At 35.4% G+C, this 27,310-nt stretch overlaps 1 protein-coding gene across 4 annotated transcripts in view; it reads right to left on the bottom strand.

Moving 5' to 3' along the window:
• Window positions 1–27,310, bottom strand: part of LOC117576536 (protein doublesex) — a 54,438-nt gene that overhangs the window by 22,499 nt on the left and 4,629 nt on the right. For 3 of the 4 annotated variants that reach the window (XM_034261361.2, XM_052007765.1, XM_034261362.2), the window contains exon 2: window positions 23,650–25,042. In XM_034261361.2, coding sequence (XP_034117252.2) covers window positions 23,650–24,727 — 1,078 coding nt within the window. In that variant the 5' untranslated portion in view covers window positions 24,728–25,042. Of the gene's footprint in view, window positions 1–23,488; window positions 23,550–23,649; window positions 25,043–27,310 lie in introns of all 4 variants that reach the window. The other variant, XM_034261363.2, reaches the window with a different exon arrangement.

Here is a 27,310-nt window from a genome sequence, read left to right on the forward strand (position 1 = left end):
CAGGCCCAGTCGCAATTTTATTTTTAGACGTGTGTGCGTGATTCTTTCCTGGTCTTGGTCTATATTTTCTTTTACAATTTTAGAAAATGTAATTTAACTTCTAGACACCTCCACTGCCAAGTTGATAATATCAGTGTTATTTTAAAGGCGAGCGCAAATGACTTGTCATTAATAATAAGCTACGATAAAAACATTAACAAAATGCAAGAAATTCTATCAACAACTTAGCATCTTACGTAGTAACTGAAATCATCACACCCATTTTTAATTTGCCACTAAAATCATTTTGATTATTTCTAGATGTATATAATCTTCATTATATGTTTGTATCTATATGATTGAAAATTCAATCATCACTATAGCAAATATACCTTTCGGTATATTTGTTGTATTTCCCGGCATAATTTGGCCCTTTTTTGCTAAGGGGTTAAAATCTTTCTTCCATGTTTTAAATATAAGAAATACAATGCATGCGATTAACAAAATATCGACCAAAAATTGGTTTATGAAAAAAAAGTTTTTTTTATTATCAAAAAATTCTAGCAATTCTCTAACATTTCAAAAGATGAATTATTCAATTAATTCGTTTGCCCCATAAAATAGTTTTATTTTCAGTTAAAAGTTTTTGAATTTGATGCCTTGAAGGATTATTTTTAAGACTGTCAACTGGTTATAGTCACAGAAAAACAAATTTAGTATGGTGTGTGGATTTGAATGCAAGTGTGATTTGAAAACCAAAGAACGGATTATTTTTAAATTTTGTTCAACAAACACTAATAAAAATATAGGAGATTTAGGAATATAATGAAAGTTTTTTGTAAGACAAAAACTCAGGCCACGTGTTATAAATGTTATATTTGGTATGTTAATATGGCACTACATTCAATATATACTATAGAGTGCAAAATATACCAGATTGTCAGCCAAAGCAACGAAGACTCCTAATAAGTAAGCGTTTTTCCCATACAAAAGTATTTCTTAATAACTTCACAAAGAATATAGTTATTATTGTATATACCAAAACTCGATACTCTAGCTCTAAAATTACGCTAGTTTTTCGAGTTTTGTCAATTTGTGCGGAAGTGGGTGTGGCAAAAATTTGAAACAAACTCGATCTGCGTGCAAACATAACAAATTCTGTCATAAACAAGTAAGAAAGCTACAGTCGAGTGTGCTCGACTTTGAGATACCCGCTACCAATTTTGAATAAACGCAAAATATTGCGATATTATTTTTAAAATATACCGAAAATACTACAAAAATACTAAAAATTGCAATTGATTTGCGGGAGCGGAAGTGTGCGTGGAAAATATTTGAAACAAACTTTATCTGCGTGCAAACATAACAAATGCTGTCGAAAAAAAATATAGCTCTATTTTTTACAGTCTCTGAGATCTAGGTGTTCATACGGACAGACTGACAGACAGACATGGCTAGATCGTCTCGACTGTTGACTGATCAAGAATATATATACTTCTTCTACCTGTTACATACATTTCCTGCTAGCACAAAGTTATAATACCCTTCTACCCTATGGGTAGCGGGTATAAAAAGTAAATTTGTGGAATTTAATGAAATGCAGTGACATTGTCAGTGGCCCTAGTCGAGTATCTAGTACAAATACTTTGAAGTCTCGTCCCCACTGTGTCGCTATGTTTGTAATACAACGTCGATGACAAGGGCAGCTCACGTTGCTTGGTAAATTTCACTTTCAAATGCACATGTGCGCTTATCACTTATCGGCGACATTGATAATCAGCTCTGTGACTGCATTGCACAAGCTGGCAAACAGAATGCCCTTCTCTACTTTGATAAGCCTTCGGTGCTTAGTGGTGGTTGGCTTATCAGTTAAGCGGACCGTTTGTCAGTATTGCAAACGTGACGTGTCGTCGTAAGTGCAACTTGCGAATGAGTCGAACCTGTGACACATGCTTCTCTTCCATGTTAGTTCTTTGCCACTGACACTGCCTGCCATTAACGTCAATTGGCAATTGGCTTCGGCATTACCTTTAGCTTCACCTTCAGCTTCAGCCTCAGCTTTGGTGTTGGCTTCAGTTTCGGCTTAAGTAGCCAGCAGGCCATTTGAAAGTCTGGCTACTGTTCACTCACTAATTTCATACCTGATTCCGATAGTCGCCTGATGGAGTTGAAGTTGCCAGCTGCTCTTCGTCACTCTATCTCTGCCTTTCTCCCCCTCTCTGTCTCTCTCCATCTCTCTCTGTTTTAGCGGTAATTCGTCTTATAGACAGACGCCAAATGCTTGCTAGACTGTGGCATCGTAAAATGTTCCTTTGCGCTTTTTTACGAGCGCCCCAAAACGTTGACGTTGATGACGACGTTCAACTTGTGCAGCAACAGCAACAACAACAACAACAACAACAATAACAACAAGAAATAGCAACTAGACAACTGCAAGTACAACTCGAACTCCAACAAACATATTTATTTGGCAGAAAGGTTTTCTTTTCTACATTTTGGCATCGCATGAGTTTGACGCTCGTAAAATTAGGAATGAAAAGCACCAAAAATATCGCAGCTAGCGTTGATTTTTTGTCTTTCATTTCATTGCTTTTGGCTTGGCTTCGTTTTGTCTTTGCTTTGTTGTTGTTTGGTTCCGTTTCCCGGTTTTTATTGCCGCCCTTTACATTCGCGTTAATTGCTGTGACTCTGATATAAATCAGTTGATATGACGCCCGTGTCCTTTAAATAACACTCTGCCAATTGATTTCCTTTTTTTCGGATTTGCTGGTGACCAACCCTTGGCATGCATCAATTTCTGATTCAATTTTAAATATCATTACCGCAACACTTTGATCTGCTCCGAACATGCATATTTATGCCACATCACACCACATTTTATCGCCGTGTTTAATGTGTTAAGTGTCCAAAACACGGGGAAGTTTCACAGCAAAAAAATGTATTATATCTGATTTATGCAAAGTGCTATGGGATTTACCTATACGAATATACGCAAATAAATAACAAGTTAGTAAAGTATTTCTTTTATATCATTAATATTATATTTATTTGTTTAATTACTCATTTGAGGAATGGTTCCCGACAGCTCAACTAACTAAGCTATCAACGAAAACATTCCAATCTAGATGAAAACTTTTTTTTTGGTATTATTTAGAGAATTTAGTTTTAACAAGTTGTGCTGGTTTTATTTTAAGAATAGAATTCTTAAGGAGAATGTTCTTGATTTTAGAAATGAATTTCTTTTTCTGTTTAGATGTATTTTAAAATATCTTGGTATTAAGTTAACTATAGCAACAAGTTTTCGAAATATAAGTATTTGGTTTTAACAATTTTTTTTTGTAAATTACAAGTTTACCTTGCAGGACGTCATCATGGATCAACTTATGAGATACATAAAATATATCTTTATTTGACATTTAAATTGCATTTGAGCACATTTAGCCAAAAACTGGTAAATCCTGAACAACGCGTCAATGAATCAATTAAGCTGAGCACACAAAAAAAAAATAATTAAAAACTTTACTTTACCGCATACTAAATACTCTTACGATATTTCTATTTATAGCAAATGTTTGAGACTCTGAGTTATTCAACTAGCAGACTAAATCAAACAAACAAAGGGCCAGACAAGTGGGCAGACTTTGACTTTGAAATCAAGTGGCACCCTTTCGAAACGTGAAAAGTCACGTTTTACTCAATGCGTTACACTTGCTGTGACCGAGTTTCAATACCCTGAAATGCATATATTTGTAGTAGTAATAGAAAAACCAGATCTGCTTAGATAACTGTGGGCTATAAAGATATAATTTATGATAGGCGACATGTTATGTGAATTAAAATGTGCGTCTAATTAGAGTGAGCTTCAAGAGCTGAAACTTGATTACAAAGTTGCTAAACGATTATTATTGAGGAGTATTTAAGCAATGAATGAATTATAGAAATATATAAAAGAATTAAAGTATCAGTTCAGCATACTTAAATCACAATTGCAAGTGGAGGCTGATACAGCCGCAGGTGCCACATAAATATTAGCCAAAATGAAGGCAATTAACTCAGAAATTATCTGCATAATGTGTCAATTTAGTGCGTTTCCCCGAAATAGGCCCAAGGCTTATCAACGGCTGGCTACTGCTAATAAATTATTCAATGTGCCTTGGAGACACCTCACACTATTGGTTAAGGTTCTTTGCGGAAACATGCTTGCACACGCTGCGTATGCGTAATATGAAAATCATTGCCCCTTTCTTTGGCCGAAGCGAGCATAAATTAAATTACGACCAAAGAGCATTTTGTGCGCAGTATTGTTTAGTTTTTTTTTTCTATTTTTCTGCTGCGTTACACTTGTTGCCAAGGCAGCACAGCAATAGCGAAAAGTCTTAATTGACAGAGAGCATTCAAATGCCTCAGTACATTAGTCAACTGAGAGCGGCAGATACCAAGAGAGAATGAGAGCGAATAGAGCCAACGCCGCAAGAGAGCGAACTGCAAATATTGCATTTGTTGTCGAGTATAGCAGAAAATTGCTTACACGTGCCATTGCTTGTGGGCAAAGCGCGGGCGGGGGAATGATAGAGGGAGGCGATGCATCGCCCATGCCAAGAAGAGAGCGGGAGAGTAAGGGGACTAAGCACACCCCAGACAGCTGTTGTTTGTTGTCAGTATGAGTGTGAGTGTGATTGTGAGTGACTGATAGGGTGTGAGTTTGTGCTATAAACAAATGCCAGCCAACTTTTGTACCCGACTTTAATGTTTGGTTTAAATACCCTTTTTTATCAAGGGCTTCTGTGCAAACATTTATTTATCCAATTAAATTGTTGATTTTCGATTTGAATACAAAATGCACTCTAATTTACAAACATTTATTAAATTGACCGAAAGTTTCCACGAAATATTGCAGCGTAAATTATTGTGGGTAAAATATAATGTTTGAAATAATTCTAAGAACTATTTTTGTTATGAATATACCAAAAAAAGAAAGTGTGATTGAATCAATTAAACTAGAGGTAGAATACATAAAATGAATGCTTTAATTTAATTTTATTTCACATTCTGTAGCTTAAGTTGTTAGTGCCTCTGTAAAATTCAGACAGAAAGCTCTTATACATTATACGACTCTTAATGCTGATCAAAAATCATTATATCTTTAATAATTATATTATTATTTCTAAATTTAGCATTTTTTACAAATAAATATCAGCAAAAGATCAAAAATAGTATAGAATCTGCTAATGACGTGCAATTTCCTATAGCCTATCTGCCTTCTAAAAATAATTGCCATAAAATTTATGTTGTTCTCTTTAATTTTAATGTTATTATTCTTCACAAGTTATAGTTGAATAAAGGCAAAACAGTGCGGAAAATATACCAAAATCTATTTTTGGTATACAAAATATGCCAAATTGTCAGCCAAGCAACTAAAACCCGATCGCAGTAAGCGATTTTTGGCATACAAAAGTATTTTTCAAATTACTTCGACAACTTTTATCCAGACAGTCGGACATGGCTATATCGTCACGGCTGTTGACGCTGATCAAGAATATAAACTTAATGGACCATTAAATCATATTCAAATTTGTAAAGTAAAATTATAATAATCAGAATTACAAACTATGTACTTATTTTTGTAAATGCTGGGAAATTTTACAAATTAAAAAAAAAATAACATAGTTTCCCTTATCTATTTTTTGTACACATATTAAGTAAATGTCTGCTACTAAGTTCCGCATGTATCGAGACCCTTTGGAAAAAAATAAAGTAGCTTCTGCCATGTTGTCAATTTGTGTTTTTATTGAGTGTCGAGTGTGTGAAAATTAATTTTCCATTGGTCAGACATGTTTGAGTATCTGGCGAAAAGTCCTTTGCAGCCGGACCAGACCAGCTGGCCGGAACTAAATAGTGAACAGACACCCGGTGCTACGTGCTTTATTGTCTTATAATGTGGCGTGTAATTTGTGTTGTATTGAACGGAGTCGAGAAAGTCTCGGGATACAAATTGACAAGCTGATAAAAAAGCTCATGAAAAAGCAATGAAAATCAATGTGTGTGCGTTGCTTCATGTGTTCGATATTTTTTATTTATTTCTTTTTTTTTGGGTGGGGGAGGGGGAAGGCGACACTCTCGGAGCGTGGCAAAATTGTGGTGCACTAAACTTTGCAAACATTTTCTTGGCAATGCTCTTGAAATGCCTTCAATCAAAATGGCACCGCCAATTTGTCTGTACAAACTTAAACTGTTGTGTATTGCATATATTTTTTGCCTTTTGCCAATTTTCGGCTAGCATCCCACACGAATTGTGGGCGGCATTTTAGCACCCATAAAAGAGCAGCCAATTGTTTGCAACGCTTTCGACTGTTTTGCATAAGGGGCAACTAACTTAAGAATCAATTGTCCAATTAATAGTTAACATTAAACAAGCATATAATTTCTATAAAAAAATACTTGGATCTAAGTGTAAATCATTCGTATAATGCCCAGACGTTTATCACTAACGTGGAATTATTGCTAATGATTTGTGCATGTAGAATTTAAGTATCTACAATTACTCAGTTGCAAATTTTTCTCTTCATATGCATTTTTCGTTGCGCTTGTGTAGCCCCTGGGGCCACCCTTAGATATATTCATACTTGTATATATATTCCTCTACTATGTATGCAAACATGTGTAAATGTAAACTACGACAGACACACACATACAAATGTAAATATAGATATGGAAAAGCAGTGCAATGGAAAGCAGTTCAAGTTCAAGGTGAATAATGCCAATGCTGCACAGTGGAACTTTGCACTAAAAACACAAAAATTAATAAAAATTGTAATCTCAAAGTAACTAAGTGTGGGTCATTAAAATGAAAATATCAGTTAGAGCAACTATTATTTTTAATAGTGCTATATCGATTAGTCTTGCGTTATATCCCACTGTGCCGTGCGTTATCGTTGAACAGTCAATGCAAACACTTGCAGCTGAAAGGAAGACATTGACACGATAATGACTACGATGATGATGATGTTGAGCATTTCCATAGTTGTAAATCGAGTCGTGAATGAGAGTGCAAATGTTATGCAATAAGTAGAAGCACATAAGCAACAACATTTGTAAACATATGCGTTCCCTGTTCTTGTCATACATATTTTCCCTTAATACTTTCGCTTTCCTCTCTGCTTTTGTTGTTCTCACACTGACCGACTTCTCATACACTCAACTGACACAATTCGTTATTGAGTCTGAATAGATTTGCAAGCTAAAACGTACAGCGTTCATTTAATTGTTAATCGTATTTTGATTGCTCTCGCATTAATACTTCACTAGTGAATATTGCTACTTAAATAAGTTGTTGCTACTTAATACTTACATTATACAAAATATTTCAAAATAATTACATTTATATCTTCAAAAGCCAATTAAAATATGGACCAATTAAAATTAAACTTTACAAGGAGAATCACAACAAGTAAGAAAGCTACATTCGAGTGTACTCGACTGTGAGATACCCGCTACCCATTTTGAATAAATGCAATATATTTTGTGGTATTATTCTCAAAAATATACCAAATATCCTGAAAAATACTAAAAATATACCAAATTGTATATGCGGTATATCGATATAGTACCGCATTCAAAATATAAAATATAAACAAAATATAAGACCACTAGTAAGTAGGCGTTTTTGCCCATACAAAAGTATTTCTTTGATAACTTCGACAATTTTTATCTGATCGCAACCAAATTTTCAGGAATCATAACTACTATAGTTATTTTTATATTTACCAAAATTCGCAACTCTAGCTTTAAAACGCATGTTATTCGATTTTTTTGATTTGCGGGGCGGAAGTGGGCGTGGCAAAATTTTGAAACAAACTTGATCTGCGTGCAAACAAATGCTGTCGAAAAAAAATTATAGCTCTATCTCTTATAGTCTCTGAGATCCAGTGTTTCATACGGACAGACGGACAGACACACAGACGGACATGGCTAGATCGTCTCGGCTGTTGACGCTGATCAAGAATATATATACTTTATAGGGTCGGAGATGCCTCCTTCTATCCGTTACATACATTTCCTGCCGGCACAAAGTTATAGTACCCTTCTACCCTATGCGTAGCGAGTATAAACACTGACTGATTACAAGGTCAGTATGATATCATATGGCAAGCTATTAATCAAACTGCATGTTGCAGGATTAACATTTTTCGATTTATTTAACACTTAAGCATTAAGGCAACAACGAAGTGTGCTTAAATTAAAAATGAATGCGGCAATCTGCAGAAAAGCCACAGGCAGAGATAATTAAATTATTGCTGCCCTACAAGCCGTGCAATGAACCTTGCGAAACGTGTCCCTGGCCAGGGCTTTGGATCTTGCAACTCTGCAACTCAGCAACTCTTCAACTCTCTCTCTCTTCTCGTCTACGCTTTCAGCTGTGCGCTGTAAAAATCAACTTAAAAAGACTTCATGTTGTTTTATGTTTTGACGGCACAGCCACAAAACAAGAACCTACAAAAAAATGTACACAAACAAAGTTGTAAATTATAATTTTATGCTTGAAATCTCAAACCAAAATGTGGTTTTCGAAAGAGAGCCTAGCTTCTAGTTTCCCAGCTCAAGTCAAGCCAAATGGATGCATAAAACGGTCGATGATCTTTGACACAGCATAATAAATTCGATAGATAACAAGACATCATGCTAAACATAGAAATATTAGCAAACCCCAATCGAAGTTTAATAATAACTGCAGTACAGTGAAAACCTCACTTATTTGTAAAATATATTTAAATGAAGAAAAAATGTTTAGTCATTTTCTGCACATATTTTTAATTTATTCACTAACTAATTGTAGGATTAAAAAAGAATATAAAGTTTGCTGAGTTTCTTTTATTTTAACTGTAATTAAGTATGACTGCATCTTTTGCAGTAAAATTGGCTAAAATATTAAAACGAATAATGTGCAAACTTTCTATACGAAAATAACAATATGCATTATACGAAAATACTTAATTCAAGAAATTGTTAAATATATTGTATATTATCTCTAAAATAAAATACTCAGTTATTTGCATAATTGTGGGATTATAAAATAATATAAAGTTGTCAGAGTTTCTTTTATGTTCTATGTAGCCATGTATGACTGCATTGGGTAAAATCAAACAAAAATAAAGTATAAAAGCTACATGCGAGTGTGCTGTGAGATACCCTCTACGCATTTAGAGTGAGAACAATACAGAAAGGTTTTATTTGTATCATATACTATATATAATTACGAGGGTTGCTATTTAAGTTTCTGGCCTAGGTCACTTTTAGCCATATTAAGACCAATTGGCTATTTCCCAAAAAAAGTTTGGACTTATATCGATAAAAGCTCCATACAACTTTTTCATGTGCGACCACGTTTGATATCGATAAACGATTAATCAAAAACTTACCTCGGCAGAAAAATCGAATTAACTCGTGAACACTTTCGAGCAATAATTTTTCACAACTTTCGACTTGGATTATTACGATAAGAGTGCACCGATAAACTTTAATCTTTATAACGCGATGAAGTGCCATCCTATAGTCCTGTGAAATACTGGTTTAATGGATTCTATCGTGGCCGATGCTCGCTGGAAGACGAAGATTGTGAAGGTCGTCAAAAAACAGACGTTGTGCCAGAAAACATTGATGCCGTGCGTGAACTGATAATGCTAGATCGTCATGTGACATATCGTTAGATAGAGGCATCCTTTGACATTTCTTCCACCAGAATACATTCGATATTGCATAAACACCTGGTCGTAAAAAAGGATTGTTCTCGTTGGATTCCGCACAATTTGACAATTGCTCAAAAAAAGGCTTGTGTGGATTGGTTCAAAGAAATTTTGGAAAAATACATTCCCTGTGCTTCAAAAGACATTTATAAGATAGTCACAGGTGACGAATCATGGATATATGGTTATGAGCCCAAAACAAAACAGCAATCGACCGTGTGGGTCTTTGAAGACGAGCCAAATCCAACGAACCTTGTTCGTGGAGGAAGCACTATTCAGCAAATGGTCGCCTGTTTCTTCGGTAAAACTGGTCATGTGGCGACTGTTTAGCTTAAGCAATGTAGGACGGTCAATTCTGAGTGGTACACCATAATTTGTAAGCCTGAAGTCCTTGTAGAAATTCGAAAATCGAACAAGAAAAGATGGATCATTCCGCACCATGACAACGCGAACTCTCACACACCAGCTCAAATCCGCGCCTTTTTTTGCGGTCAAAACGTGAAATTCTTGGGTCATCCACCGTACAGCCCTGACTTGACACCCAATGACTTCTTTTTATATCCGCACATCATAGAAAAAAGGCGTGGTCATCGATTTTCGATGTCAGAAGATGCTGTTAAAGCGTTCAAAAACCATGTTTTGGAGGTGCCTCAATCAGAGTGGAAAAAGTGCTTCGACAATTGATTTGAGGGCATTCAAAAGAATATAAATCTTGCTGGAGAATACTGAGACAAACAATAAATCCATTTTTTTTTATAAATATTCGCATTTTCATTATTAGGCCAGAAATATAAATAGCAACCCTCGTAATATATAATTTGGTTGTTGACGCTGATCGAGAATATGTATGTACATATATTTTAGGTGTTTGATATGACGCCTTCTGTCTGTTATAACACCCTTATAGCCTATGGGTAAGGGGTAAAAATAGTATTATATAGAAACAAAAACAAAAATCTATATGAAAATACTCAATTCGAGAAAAAAACATAAAAACAGCTGAACTCAGCTCAACTTAACTCAATTCAACTCAGCTCATTAAATGCGTCTGCGCAACGTAATTTGCCTTTGAGGCGCGCACGTTCTCGACTGCAAAACTTCAACTTCAACTTCCTTCATGCCCGTGTGTACTATGGGTATTAAAAAAATGGAAAAAAACTGGGCATGTTTCTCGTATCACCGCTTGTCGTTACACACCATATAACCTAACACACACACACACTTACATACATATGTCTATATATTCAAATTTACGACTCAACGCGACATTTACAACTTTGATGCAAAAGCCAAAGCATCAGACGAAGTCAACGAGTCTCGAGACTCTCGCCTAACTGTGGCAGCAAAAAGTGTTTTTGAATTGTAAAAATGTTGAAAATAAATTAAAAATGCGCTTAAAAATTGCGACCAGTGCTCGCTGGTTCTGTGAGCAGTCGTTGGACAATTTTATGGGAACATTTCAGTAAGCATTTTGGGTCCTAGTTGAAACCGCAGATTTTTGTAGCTATCGTGTGGGCAGCACAGACTTTGGAACTTGCCAATAGCAAATCATGGCACTTTTAATGATCGCAACAAAAACAAATAAATTGTTTAAGTAGTCCCACTGCTTAATGACTAAGCTCATTCCAACCTAATGGCATTAGCATGGATTCCTTTTGCATCATGTATTTCATATATGTATGCACTAAAAATGCAGTTGCATCAGCCCACAACATGGTTCATCTTACTAAAGTTTCTACAAATGTTGCCATTACTATAGTAATTAAAGTTTGCCAGATTCTTTATACAGTAAGATATATGTGTAAATAAATAAGATATTTCGTAATAGATATTTTTGTCATTGCTAGAAAATAATTTGATACTTTTAATAGAGTCAATGCAAGTTTTTTGTTCAGGTAACATTTATGCTATATTTTAATTTATGCCAAAATATTAAAAAAGGCCTTCTAGTTAGTTCAGTCTTTAATTAACAAATCAAAATTTAAAAAATATAAAAACTTTAAGAAAAGTGTTAATTAACAACACAACCTGGATACTATATATGTAAAAATAATTAAGAAAAACTCTGGGGACTATAAATAATTGTTATTTATTTAAATATTACAGAAAAACATAAGAATATGAAAGTACTGCAAATGAGCTATAAAACCTATTAAAGGCTGCTTACCTTCGATTAGTGGTGTTGATTTCAAGTGATTTATTATTCATAATGTAAACATTGAATATATAATAGTGTAGAAAGGAATGCCAACAGAAAACTTATGTAACAGGCAGAAGGAAAGATCTCCGACGTAATGATATCACACGGTTCTACAATTCCGACTATTAATAATCAAACTAATACTATTTTTTGACAACATTTGTTACTGTTACTTGCAGCTCAGGATTATTTTAGATTTTCGACGCACCAGCTGCGAATAGTAATTTTAATAGTATGCACAAAAATATTGGGTATAACTTTGTGCCGACAGGAAATGTATGTAATAGGTAGAAGGAGGCATCTCCGACCCTATATACCCTGGTATATTTTCACACTATAGTATATTTTCAATGTAAGACCATATCAATATACCAAATATACGATGTGGTAATTTTCTAGTATTCTTGTGACATATTTTTTGAGAGTAATATCGCAATATTTTGCTTTTATTCAAAATGGGTTGCGGGTATCTCGCAGTCGAGCACACTCGATGAGAACTTTCTTACTTGTATATTAATTTGGTGTAGTTTAAAGATAATACCACGAGACATGTCTTAAGTGTCGTGTAGTCTTAGTTGCTCGATTAGCGAAATAGTTGCATCAAAGTGACCGAACTGTTCCGAACATAGCTCATGTGCATGCACGAGTGTATAAAATTTTAATTGGAGTAAATCAAAATGTACAATTTCAATTTCGATTTCAATTAAATGATTTTAATTTGTACACGTAGTTGACAATTCCGCAACAATTTGTGCAGATTGCAGTATGAAAATTGCAACAAGTTTTTTAATGAACTGAACTCTGAATGTGAAGGTGAATGCGGATGTGTATACGAATACGAATGCGTATTCGAGCAAGTGTAAATAAATATCTGCAAGTGACAGCTGACTGACTCTCGCCTCCTGCTGTTCGTTTTCTGTTTTTTTTTTGCAATGCCTTTTTTATTGCCTTTTTTCGGGGGTGTTGCTCGATGAGATCGCATTTATATGCATTTTATTTTAATGGTTCAGACACGCGGCGAAATAGCCAAGGCCGCTGGCCAATAATTTGATCTGGATGCTCAGCAGCATGAACGGACAGACCTTAACATAAATGAAGTTGTTGATAAGACCCTCGAGCTTAGAGCAATTGTCGGGTATTATGCCAATTATGTTACTTGGCATGCATAAAAAAAACATTTACTTCGATGCATTCAAAGTATCTAGTTTCGCAAAGAACTCGTTCCAGTTTCTGTGCCAGTTCAAACTCCAGAAAGTAGGAAACTTTTATCTAATTTGTTGTATGAAGAGGCAATTGATGGTTGTCTACCCTCATCTGACGTCAACTGCTAATTTGCAATCGCACCTGTGCAAACCTGTCGGAAACTAGCCACGTTAAGACATGTCTGTAAATGTACGTTGGCGATGGGGTATTCTTACTTTCTTACCAGAGTAGTTGCGTGATAAGCTGACTTACTAACTTCAAACTTATGTCCATGCATATTCATGAAAGTCCAAACTGAAGACTCGTGATCTTGGCATTTTCTCAAAGCGTCAGCTTAGCGTTTTAGTACAGCTATTTATTTCTTCATACTTCTTGATTCATTTTTGTCGAACTCTTTCAACGCTTAAACTATATTTGACATAAGGAGTTAGTAATAAGTTGGCATATATTCAATTAAAATGTGATTGCGATTGTAATCTTCTTTATTTAATAGAATGCTAATAAAGACAAGCAAGAAAGCTGCAGTCGAGATTGATTGACTGTGTACCCGTTACTTATCTTTAAATTATTCATCTGGAAACGTTAACATTATAGTTATCAGATAAGCTAGAGTGGAGCGAGCACGACTGTGAGATACCCGCTATCTATTCAGAATAAAACCATATTCTAAAAATATTACGAAAATATACTGCAAAAGTATATATTTGGCCTAAACTTGGTATATCTATATTTCCTAAACTCAAACTATAACATAGATTGCTGCAGGCGATTATTGCCATACAAACGTATTTGTTTAATAACTACTAAAATTTGTAACTGATCGCAATTATTATTGTATATACCAACAAATAAGAAAGCTACAGTCGAGCGTACTCGACTGTGAGATACCCGCTACCCATTTTGAATAAAAGAAATATATTTTGCGGTATTTTCTCAAAATATACTGAATATACTGCAAAAATACTAAAAAAATACCAAATGGTATATTTGGTATATCGACATAGTACCGTATTCAAAATATACCATAGACGGCACAATATACCAGATTGTCAGCCAAAGCAACTAAGACCCGTAGTAAGTAGGCGTTTTTCCCCATACAAAAGTATTTCTTTAATAACTACCACAATTTTTATCTGATCGCAACCAAATTTTCAGAAATCATAACTACTATAGTAATTATTATATATACCAAAATTCGGAACTCTAGCTTTAAAATTACGCTTGTTATTCGATTTTTTTGATTTGCGGGGGCGGAAGTGGGCGTGGCAAAAATTTGAAACAAACTTGATCTGCGTGCAAACATAACAAATGCTGTCGAAAAAAAATTATAGTTCTATCTCTTATAGTCTCTGAGATCCAGTGTTTCATACGGACGGACGGACAGACACACAGACGGACAGACGGACAGACGGACATGGCTATATCGTCTCGGCTGTTGACGCTGATCAAGAATATATATACTTTATAGGGTCGGAGATGCCTCCTTCTACCTGTTACATACATTTCCTGCCGGCACAAAGTTATAATACCCTTCTACCCTATGGGTAGCGGTTATAAAAATCACTTCAAAACTTAGGTTTCAACAAAAATTATATATGTTATCTATCTCTTATAGAGTCTGATTTCTAGGACAGACAGAACATGATAATATCGTCTCAGATGATCAACAATATACATACTTTATAAGATTGGAAATGCTTTCTTCTGGCTGTTACATACATTTCCTACAGGTATATAGGACCTTTCTACCCTATGGGTAGCGGGTATAAAAATTTTAAAATTATTCGGAATTTTGTCGTTAAGTTCCTTATAAAGACTCTGCTGTTCCGAAATATAGCACATATCCTTCATGTGATGGAAGATGACTGCATCTCACTATTACCATTATAAAATACTTCTACTCTCTTGTTAGCAGATAGAATAATGACTTTTAAATCGGCAATATGCACAATTTGTTTTTTTTTTTATAACGAAAGTTTGTAAGCCGCGCATTAGACTTATGTTTTACAATCAAATGCAAAATTGTAAAATTAAATGGGAAATATAATTTGGTAATTTGCATATTTTGATGACGTTTGTTGGATTCTCATTATCGCCCCCGTGGATGGCTATTAAGTTTAACTGGCAATTGCAAATGTGCAAATTTTGTTTTGAATTCGCAGTCAAATATCGATTGGTCAATCAATTGGTCAAATGCATTTGCAGCCTATATTTAATTTACATCTAATATAATTGGAATATATGAGTGTCATATGAATAGCACTCAGAGTGTTAGTATGAGTGTGTGAGTTGTAACGCGGAATGCAATGCGACACAACTTTTCACAACCGGTTGGCTTTTATAAGACTTGTCTATGATATAAACAGCTGATTGTTGTAACAATTTCGCAGACAACTTCAAGTGTGTGAGGTGTGCGTGTATTTGTGTGTGTGAACCTGCCCCAAACCAGAACTCGTGTCCAAACAGTGTCTAGGCTTGAAATGGGTCTTGTTCTTTACTAAAATTATAATCGATGGCTTTAACTTTTCATCTCAGTTTAGAGATCTTGTTCACTGATTGCTTGTAATTTAAAGCTCAGCACATATTTAGTACACATTTAGTTCGAGTTTTGTTTGTGGTTCTCTATGAATAGATATTGTGGCACTGTTCTCAATAAATTGAGGCACTAAAAACTATTACTCCTTATGAATAATTAATGTGGAGTTGAATTAAAATAACTCAAATAATTGCATTCGATAAAATAAGTGTTTTACTTGTTAAATTGTTGCACCACTAATGGCAGTGTTGCATGCCACACGCTGCGCTTTAGCTCTGATGGACCTCCCAAAAGATTTACGCGTCTACTTTACCACTCACTTTTTGACTCCGCAACTTCGTGGATTGTCTGTTCCCCCTTTTTGTTTTTTAATTCCCCGTTCCCCAGTTCAACTCTACTCAACAATGTGTTTACACTGGAACAGACACGGAATTTATCGTGCCACGGATAAGGCATTCTCAGCAGCAACTTGCAACTGAAAATCTGCAAATGGCAATTGCATTAGACAACTTGAGCAGCAACAGGCCCCAGGCAGATTCTTAGGCCTCAATATTTATGGATGGCATCTGCCAGAGAGCGTTAAGTATCTGGCTTATTGATGTGGCTAGTTGAGACTGGAAATAATTCACTGAGTTTTCAATTTATTTCTTTACCATCCTCTTAACGGTCTATGATGACATAGAATGAGTGTAATTAAATTAAACTCTAAGAATTTAATCAACTGGACTAAGTCATAGAATTCTTTCCGGATCAACTTTGAATATAGAAAACAATTTCGATACAATAAAAAAAGAATCGTGAAAGCAATTCACTATTTCATAAGTTTTGAATTAATTTAATGTCATTTTATTAGTTTAATCAAGTGTTTCGCTGTTTGAACTTAAGTGTCGTATAGTATTACTATTCTATTTATTGTCTATTCTGTTCTATATTCTATTTATTGTTATATTATACTTTACACTATATAAAAATAATTCAATCTTCAAAGGATAAAAGTCAATTCAACAATAAGTTAATATCGTAAATATAAAGCAGACGATTTTTACATCCTCGCACGTATTAAGCATTATTAATATTATATAGAGAAAACAAGTTTAATGTAACATATTGGATCCATTAACTCATGAGACTACATATTCCCTATCAACCCAACTTCTTTTATAAATTTGCTTGGATCAGATCAATAAAAGGATTGCTAGGGCATCTTATAGCAACTTAATCCAATTAAAAACGTATTAGGTTTGCTATTAATATTTCTGGCCTAATAATGAAAATGCAAATATTTATCATCAAAAATGGTTTATTCTTTTTCAAACTATTCTCGAGCAAGATTTATACACTTTTGAATGCGCTCAAACCAATTTTCGAAGCACTTTTTCCACTCTGATTGAGGCACCTCCAAAACATGGTCTTTGAACGCTTCAACAGCATCTTCTGGCATCGAAAATCGTTAACCACGCCTTTTTCCTTGATGTGCGGGAATAAAAAGAAGTCATTGGGTGCCAAGTCAGGGCTGATCAGCTTCAAAAGTCGAGTCCAGCTATCTCTTCAGACAGATAAAGTTTAAAATTGCTAACAAATTTACATGGCGAAAGTTAGGTCCAGCTGATCCAGTCTAATTCCTCTGGTCACACTTAATATTTGGGTCTCTTTCCTACTTGTTTTTATACAGATTATATTATTATCTTTAATGTTACAAATATGTCGCACTTCCTATGGTCGCACTTAATATTTGACTCTCTTTCCTACCTATTTTAATGTAAAATGATATTACTACAAATGATATGTTACAAATATCATATGTCGCACTTCCTATGGTCACACTTAATATTTGAATCTCTTTCCTACCTATTTTAATGTAAAATGATATTATTATCTTTAATTTCACAAACAACTCTTTTCTTTGCGATCGTTTTTATCTTTTTCGCCAAAGCGTTACTGGACTATAATTTTGAATCATTATAAAGCCATTTCAATTTTTCGTCCATCCCCAAAAGGCAACAATCCGATAATTTTGCTTACCACGCCCCCAAAAAGAAGGGGCGCCAGGTGAGGCGAGAAGCCCGCATCTTTGGCACACGGTTTAATTCAATTAAACAGAGGCAGGAATAGCAATTGGCAAATGCTCAGTTTTGCTGGTTGGGCTTTAGTTTTTGTCTTAGCTTTTGCTCAGCTTCAGCTTCGTATTATTATGAGCTGTTGTTGAGCTGTAATTTGGTTTTTTCAGTTTACAGGATATGAGTTGATGATTATGCCAGCATTTCACAACTTCACAATTGTGAAAGGATCAAGAGAAGTTCCCCTTAGGAAACGAATATGTACTTGCAGCTGTTTTTTCAAATGATACTCGTGAATGCATTCGTACTCGTATTCACATGTTCATCATGAATGCGTGCAGACAACAACGTCAGGGCGCCTTGGCCTCGTCTAGACTAATTTTCTGCTCATAAAAGGCAATTTTAATTGCACAAACCATGTTTTATAGTTCAAGATAAATATGTTCGGTTTTGTTACTTTTTATTTTTTAGTTGGTCAATTTTTTGGTTCGGCTTCTGGCCGACATAATTAAAGAACAATTTTGGCGCATAATCCCAACTTTGAATGGTCGAAGCGAAAAGTATTAAAAAGTAATGCCAACATATTAGCTGGAAATCTCGTAAATTAGCCAACGAAATGACCTGTCAAGTTGGGATCTTTCAGTCCTGATCCCTGGACCGCCCCAGAGAGCGCATTTCCTCAAATGCGGAATAATAATAAAAATGCAAACTACAGCAGCAACAAAATATGGCTGCCATTTGAAATGAAATCGAAAACACAACACGAGAACACGAAAACATGAAAACAAAAACAAAAAATACATTTTACAACTTATTTTTACGAGCGCGCCAAAGTTTTGTGGAGGTTTTTCTGGCGAAATACTTATGTTATAGACCTGAGCCCTGAGAAGTGGGAAGAGCGAAGAAGCTGAGATCTGGGATCTGAGTATGAGCTAAGAAGATTGTACAAAGACAGGCAAACAGCACAGAGAGCTGCCTGTCTTAAGAGGGCGAAATTAGCGCAAGCGCATTAAATTAATTAACTGAAACCGAAGTCTATCGATTCATTCCCAGTCCGTCGACAGTTTAAGCAACCTGCTAACTGTGAATTGCCAAGCCACTTGACGTTTTTCGTTTAACGATGCCGAAGACAACAGCGATGACTACCACATGATAACAAAAAGAAAAAAACTTACCAAATCCAATGTCGAACCTAGAGCCCAGTCAACTTTTACGACTGTTAAACTACCCAAGCCCAAGCAAAAGATGAAGCCCAAGTTTAACTTCAACTTCAAGCTATAGTCAAAGAAAAGAAGCAGAAAAAAGGCATTTTCATAATAACAATCGGTTGTCGGCAGTTGCAGCTGCAGTTACGTGACCAGGAATAGAACCCAGACTCTATAGAGAGGGACACCTGAATGTCAAATTGAAATAAGCCTCAACACGATGTCGTAAAGCCAATGTAGACATAGCAATTCCACTGAATTACATGCATTACAATTGCATAAAATTATTATATATGATTATTATAAGGTTTGTTTAAAGTTTAGTTGATATGTAAGAAGAGTTTTTAGCATGGCGAAATTTGCATGATAAAAGTTCTTCGTTTTCTTGCTTAGTTATTATCCACCATAATTTTCTACTATTTCATTTCTCAATGAATAAATTAAAATTTTAATGATGAATAACAAATTTCTAAGTATTGAAGACTTGCTAAATTTGTACATTTCATACCTCATAACACATTAGATTTGTCTAAAGTTCTAATACGTCGTATAACTTCTCCTTTCCGTTTTTGTGATCAACCAAAGTTTTCTTTAGTGTTATGCCTTATCATAATATTATATATTTTATGAATATACTAAAATTTATTACCAAATATTCAAAATTTCAATATTTTAGTTTGTAATCTATACAACATAATTTATTTCCCGTTATATCACAAAATATCAGACTCGATCTCGAGAAAATAAAAGATTAAACGATCGGCACTGGGAATCACAATATAATGACCACCAAGTCATATTCCTAATTGATACTCACAGAAGAACACGCACTCGGCATGTAAAATGTAAATGAAAAAGCTCACAATTTCAACATGTTGCAAGAGTTGCAACAACTTGGCCAAAACGATCGACAATTGCAATGCCGATGTCTGCGCCAATTCAAAGTAGACGGTAATGGCTGTCTTGACTGACATGACTGACCGAACCATTCATCATCACGCCGCTTCAGACAGAAAAGAGGGGAAGGGGCATTATCACAGTACATTTTCATTATATCTACATAAAAGGGTATGGGTGCTATGTTATTAGCGGACGTGCAGACAACTCAGACAATGGTGCCGATGTTACCGATCATTTAGAGAAGGTGTAAAGACAATGCAACAGATGACCGACCACTGATACAATGGACTAGATTTCCATATCATCATATAGAAAAATACCCCTGAAAATAAATTTAAATGTTCAGACAATATATTTAAAAGTTAAAATTATAAATGTTGTCTTGGTTAACTCGATTATTCTCAATTCAATGATTTTACCGCCTACTATATATGCAAGTTTTCATAAATTTAGATTTTATACTACAATTTGTAAATTTCTTCACTAAAGACAATGACACAATGGACTGGATTCAAATATCATCACAAAGAAAAATTCCAAATAGCCCTTAAAAAGAACTTTTAAAATATGTTCAGATAATATATTTAAAATTAAAAAAAAATTGTTGTCTTTGTTAAATTGATTATTTTCTATTTTCAAAATGATTTTTCCCTTACTATGTTAAATTTATCAAGTTTTCATAAATTATATAATTTTAGATTTTATACTGCAATTTGTATATATATTAATTTTATATATATAACTTTGACAATTTAAGATACCAATTATAAATATGCAATATAATGTTTTAATTAAAATGCATATAAGAACAATTTGAGAGAGATTATGACAGCAATAAAGCGTACTTAATTTTAAGATAATTACCTAATCAATTAAGTTTTCCCATCCATTAAGTCCTTGACTAGACTAGTTCACTACTTCACAAAAAACAAGTACTTTGCCACGTGATCGCACCCATCGTACGTGTTGGCACTTTATCAATCAATCAAGCATTTACCCCAACCCCGTCTTCAAGCACGTCTCCTGCTCCGCTCCGGCACTGGAACGGTAGCTGACAGGATGTCTTATGCCCACTGTATGGTTTCGAACAAGTTGTATATAATCTTGTAATGCCTTTGTTATCCAACCCGTTCGACACACAAGCGAGAACTCGGGCTTAAGCCAGACTTTGGTTTCTTTCTTCTTATATTCGCGTTGCCTTTTTTCCTTGACCGGCAAGTTAAATAGTTGCAAAACGCGTTGCTTCGCACTATGTTGCTACAGCTGCCCACTCATTTGGCTGCGTGAAACCAGAAAGATCTGCAGACTTCCATCCAAGGTTGCCGAGGAATCAGGAAAGCCAAAAGGGGGAAGAACATACGAAGAGAGATACTTTTTGGCGCCGAGTCTCAATTTTGTTTCTTCTTTTGCAAATTTGATTTTATTGTACAGCTAATTTTAGACAGAGACATTTTTATACCCGTTACCCATAGGGTAGAAGGGTATTATAACTTTGTGCCGGCTGGAAATGTATGTAACAGGTAGAAGGAGGCATCTCCGACCCTATAATAATGTATATATATTCTTGATCAGCGTCAACATCCGAGACGATCTAGCCATGTCCGTCTATCCGTCTGTCCGTCCGTCCGTATGAAACACTGGATCTCAGAGACTATAAGAGATAAAGCTATAATTTATATAATTTATAATTTTTTTCGACAGCATTTGTTATGTTTGCACGCAGATCAAGTTTGCTTCAAATTTTTGCCACGCCCACTTCCGCCCCGCAAATCAAAAAAATAACGAATAACAAGCGTAAATTTAAAGCTAGAATTGCGAAATTTGGTATATACAATAATTACTATAGTGTAATGATTCCACTGTAAGGTTTGGTTGCGATCAGATAAAAATTGTCAAAGTTATTAAAGAAATACTTTTGTATGGGCAAAAACGCCTACTTACAAGGGGTCTTAGTTACTTTGGCTGACAATCTGGTATATTGAGCCGTCTGTGGTATATTTTGAATGCGGTACTATATCGATATACGAAATATACCATTTGGTATATTTTTAGTATTTTTGCAGTATACTCTGTATATTTTGAGAAAAATACCGGAAAATATATTTCATCTATTCAAAATGGGTAGCGGGTATCTCACAGTCGAGTACACTCGACTGTACCTTTCTTACTTGTTTAGACTAGATAGGGGAGAACGTTGGGTGATCTAAAGAATTTACACAGCATTCTTATACCCTGGACTTAACATGACTTTGGTTTGCAGGTTGTCACAATTTGTGATACTTATTTATTCATGATCCGATGGATGTACTAATCAATTATGTTCTTCAGGATTCATCATTTCAGAATAATTGAACTAGCCGGATTAAAATATCTACGATATAGAAATTTATAAAATCCATTTTATAAATGGAATTTATTTCACATATGTATGTAGTTCAACTATTTGATATGGAATATAGCAATAAGTAAAGCAACTAAATACTTCGCTGTATTTCAATATTCTCCAATCTAGTTCAGCGTATGATATGTATTATTATAGATGATACTTTGTACTTAAGTAAAGGGTAAATTGCAGTTGGGTCTGTAATTAATTGTTGCCCGCACGAGTTGTAATTAATTATATAATACATGAGCAGATAAATATGTTACACGTGTGTAACTAGATAGAACTAATGTAAAGGAAAGGCACTTGATAAATGGCAAAATGTCTCAATGCAACGTTGAGGAGATAAGTGATTGACTCAGCACAGATAATTTGTATATTTATATAATTATGTGACACAAAATGTATAAAATATATGCAGAATTTATTCTTAAATGTGTCTAATTAGATGTTCATTAAAGTCTCCCGACTTCACTAAGTATTGTTCTGTAGTTTCAATTGTAGCATTATCCATTAAAGATCTATAAATATCACAATTAGACACATGTCTAATGTCAAGACTTACATAACTTTCTAGACATGAATATAATTTGCATTGTCAAATGAAGCAGATGTAATTTAAATACATTCTAAATACGCACAGTAAGAGAATAGATTTCAAAAGATTCATGTTTTGGCTGCTGTTCGAAATTGCAGACACAATTAAAAAGACAAGCAATTAACATAATCTTACAAACAACTGTCTGTAATACGAGTGACACCTTAATTAGGTAAAAATTGCTATGCAAGTTTATTAAACTGAACATATGTAAATTAAACGTGATAAGTTAACGTTTAAATAAACAAGTGGAAATGATCTTAAACTGTCGATTTGTAGTTTGAGAGAATGAATTTTATCAATGAAACTTTGTCTTTTTGTTACCATAAATAATTACACTTTCTTATATTAAAGAGTGTATTAACAAAGTATAAATTTCGAAGACTTTTTTAAAGTGCACGAAAAGAGATTATATTATTTTTTACTTTATCATTAATCAGTCTTTAAAGAAATGCCACTGTTACTTAATTGTATAAATCCCAAAATAATGTGAAATGTCGTTTAATTTTATGAATTGCAGTTTCTATATATGTAGATAGGCTTTTATACTCTGGATAAATTTGCCTTAACTAGGCGATGAAAGCACTAAGAACACACAAAATAATTAATGTACTTGAGTTAACCTAAATCTTCCCAATATCATCTGAGTTATAATAATTTGAAATAAAGTTTAAATTTAGGACTTGCTTTATGTTTAGATAGGCTTCAATCCTCTGGATAAATTTGCCTTAACTAGGCGATGAAAGCACTAAGAACACACAAAATAGTTAATTTACTTGAGTTAGCGTTAATCTTCTCAAGATCATCTGAGTTAGGTTTAGATAATCGCTGTGTAGATAATCACTTACCCAGAGGCGCATTCTTGCGAGTGCTGGACACTGAGATGGGCAACACTGCGTTGCCCGATGTGGATGATGGCGATGGCGAGGATGAATCACAGGAGCCCTCCAGCGACTGAGCGGGCGTTGGCACCGTGGACATGTGATGCTCTGCACTGGTGATGACACTGATGCCACCTCCTCCGCCTCCACTGCTGGCTGGAGCTGAGCTGCTGGTGGCGCTGCCAGCGCTGCTGGTGGCAGCTGCCACATTACTGGAAGTGGCGCCAGCCGAGCTGCTGCTGCTGCTGCTGCTGGTGGCTGGTCCCACTGTGCCACCACCACCGTGGTCACTGTGCGACGGAGATCTCAAAGTGGAAGCCTGATGCGGCTGCTGTTGTTGCTGCTGCTGCTGTTGTTGTTGGTGGCTGCTGTTGCTGTGATGATGATGTTGCTGCTGTTGATGCTGCTGCACCACCGAAGCGGCTGCTGCTGCCGCCATGTGGGCGTGATGCACATGGGCGTGAGCGTGCGCGTGGGCGTGGCCATGTAAGCTGCCACTCGCCCCGTTGTGGCCTCCTCCACCCAGATGGCTCTGTGCCTGTGGCTGTGGAGCTGCCCCAGCAGCAACTGCTGCGGCGGCGGCAGCGGCAGCCGATGCCTGCTGATGCTGGTGCAGCACATGGGCGTGGTGGGCGTGGCCGTGGTGACCGTGTGCAGCGTGCGGATGCACGTGGTGATGATGGCTGTGGTGACTAAGCAGCGCATTCGTGGCACTCGTCGGCGGTGGCACCTCGTGCATGTGCAACGATCGCTGTTCATCCTGCGCCTGGGCGCGACGCAGTGCAGTTTGGAGTGCCATGACACGCTGTCGATCGGCGGTGAGGCGGCACTTTTCGCAGGTGCAATAACGGTACTTGCAGTATCGCTTGTGGCCCTTCAATGTGATCTTCAGCCCGTGATTGCGACAACGGGCGCAATTCGGAGGCGTGCGAGGCGAAATCGAGCTGCTGCTGGAGCTGGAGGCGCCTCCGCAGACGTCGTTCTTCGAGTCGATCATGTCCGAATCAGACATTGTGTCGCTGTTCCAGTTCTCCTCGGAAACCATCTTAGCAACGTGCAAAGTGGCAATCAAATATTTAGTTTAATTTATAAAATTCAAGTGCAGTTTGCGTTGGCGTAATCAATTCAATTGGATTTAATCGAATTCAGCAGCAAGTTGCACGCATGTTTAATCGATTCGCATCGATTTATTAATTATTAGATTGAATTACTTTTGCAAAATGTTTAATATTTTCAATTGATTTTAATCTGATATTTATAATTATTTGATTTAATTACTTTGATTATATTTTTCATTTGCGAATAATTTAATTAGTTGGTTAATTTATATAATTATGTGTTGAATATATTTAGTGTATGCCTGCAAAGAAGAAAGCACACATTCAATTAACTCGATTGCTGAAAATATCATATATATTTGTAAATAATAAAATTATTCATATGCGATAAACAATTCGAATGTGGCATGCATCATGCCTATGCCAATGTGAGTATGCCACGCTCTCTCGCTTTGCTAGGCGCCAACAGACCTCAGAACTCTTTCTCTTAGCAACAGCAACAGCAACCGAATTCAATTCTACATTTCAAATGCAATTCTACATTCTTCGCAATTCGTAAAACTTTCAGAACATTTGCTTATTTAAATTATTGTATGTAGACTCTGTTCGCAACGATTCGTTCGAATTGGCAAACAAATTGCACTTGTTCTTAATTTTATTATACCCAAGAATTTTTCAATATTTTTCCAAAACAACATTTTCACGACAGTTATATAACACAACATTTCACGTATATAACAATATATTTAATGTTGAAATAGAATCATTTAATTGTTACTGCCTCGCATCGCATGTGAAATTGTAATTAAGTCGAAAGCAGTTAAAAATGTTGTTCTAATATTTATAATATTATCATCGAAGTATTCGCCTCAAACACGCCTCTTTTTTTTACAAAATAAACTCCAAGGTGATGAGATATTTTGTTTTGGATATCGGTTACAATTTAAAGGCGGAGTTAATACTGAGCTAATATTATATATATGATTATTCCTCTAATCTGACTGGTTATATATGTTTAATGGGAATTATTTCTTTTTATTTGACCAAATTAATTCAATATTTCAACTTTGTTAGAACAATTTTGAAATTGCTATTGGATGATCAATTTATGGAGAAATATTTTAGGTGATTTAAATAATTGAATTTATTTAAGAAATATATTACCGTTCATTTTAATGTAAAAAGAATGGAATTTACTTTTTAACGATTATTTATATTTCAATGTATGTTAAAGTAAAAAGAATTTAAATGTTTTTTTAAATAATACTATTATTATTTATCAAAAATGATCAATTATTATTAATAAATGAAAATTAATTGAATGCCAATTTCTTTTTTTTAGAAAAACAATATTTTACCTTTTTAAAGTACGCAGAGAGAAAAATATGAACGTTCTTAATATTAATAAGTATATTTTGATAGTTTTTATATATGTATAGATGAATATATATTTATTGATTTTAAAGTTATTAAACTTTAAAATTATTTATTTTATATTTGTTGTTATTTCTAATAAAATTGGTTATATATTATTTTTGTTGTGCACACAAATGTTTAATTCTATATTTTAGTTGTTGTATATTTTTTGTAGTATTATTCTAATTTTTTTTTTTTAAGTTTTAAACAATGTAATTATTTTAAATATTTCACAAAATATTTATCCAGTTTGCATTGTCACAGAACAAACAAAAAATCACTTAGGAACTTTTCGCTTCTCTTCAATCGATCGCCGCCGGCAAGAAGCGCGCACGACAACAACGACGACAAAGACAAAGCGACAACGAACAACAACAACGAGAACAGAAAAAAATAAGTGTAACTCAGAGAAGCGAATGCAACTAAGTAAGTTTAGTTAGGCGTTGCCACTAACTAGTTAAGATCGATCTCAGTGCTCAGGGGTTTTGCATTTGCTTTTTGCTTTCTCACTGTAGGACAACACGATTCATTCACGTACGACGCGCTTGGCGAGCTGAGCTTTTTACTGCTCCGACGGCTGCTGCTGCGACTGCGACAACGACTGGCTGATGTTCGATCTGAAATCTTTGGCGTTCGCAAGGCAACTCACAGTGGGCCTCAAGACGCGGATTCAAAGAACTCAAAATCGACGAGCGCAGCAAGCAGCGAATCTCTCTGTCACTGTATGTGTGCGAGTATATACGAGTGTACATGTGTATGCGAATTTGTATGTGATGTTTGCCTGTGTTTGTTTGGGCACCGACTACCGACCAGCGACTGAATGCAACGGGCGACGAAACGGAACCAACGCGAAAACCAAGAGAGCAAATGACGCTGCCGTTGGCGTCAGCGTCGCTGCATTTGGAGAAATGCTTTTGGGGGCTGTACAGTATATACACACACACACACACTCAAACATATATAAGCAGCGCCGGTGCCCCTCTCGCAAGCTCACACGCAGACATGCAGGCGCGCCCTTGTACATAGGCAGCCTCATACACATTGGCTGTTTGCTGCTGTCGTCGTTGTTTTTGTTTTTTGCTGTAGGTGTTGTTGCTGTTGCTTCTGCTTCTGCTTTCGCCGGCGCTGCACTTTGTAATTGCTTTGCTTTTGTT

The sequence above is a fragment of the Drosophila albomicans genome, chromosome 2R (genome assembly GCF_009650485.2).
Source record: "Drosophila albomicans strain 15112-1751.03 chromosome 2R, ASM965048v2, whole genome shotgun sequence".
Taxonomy (NCBI): domain Eukaryota; kingdom Metazoa; phylum Arthropoda; class Insecta; order Diptera; family Drosophilidae; genus Drosophila; species Drosophila albomicans.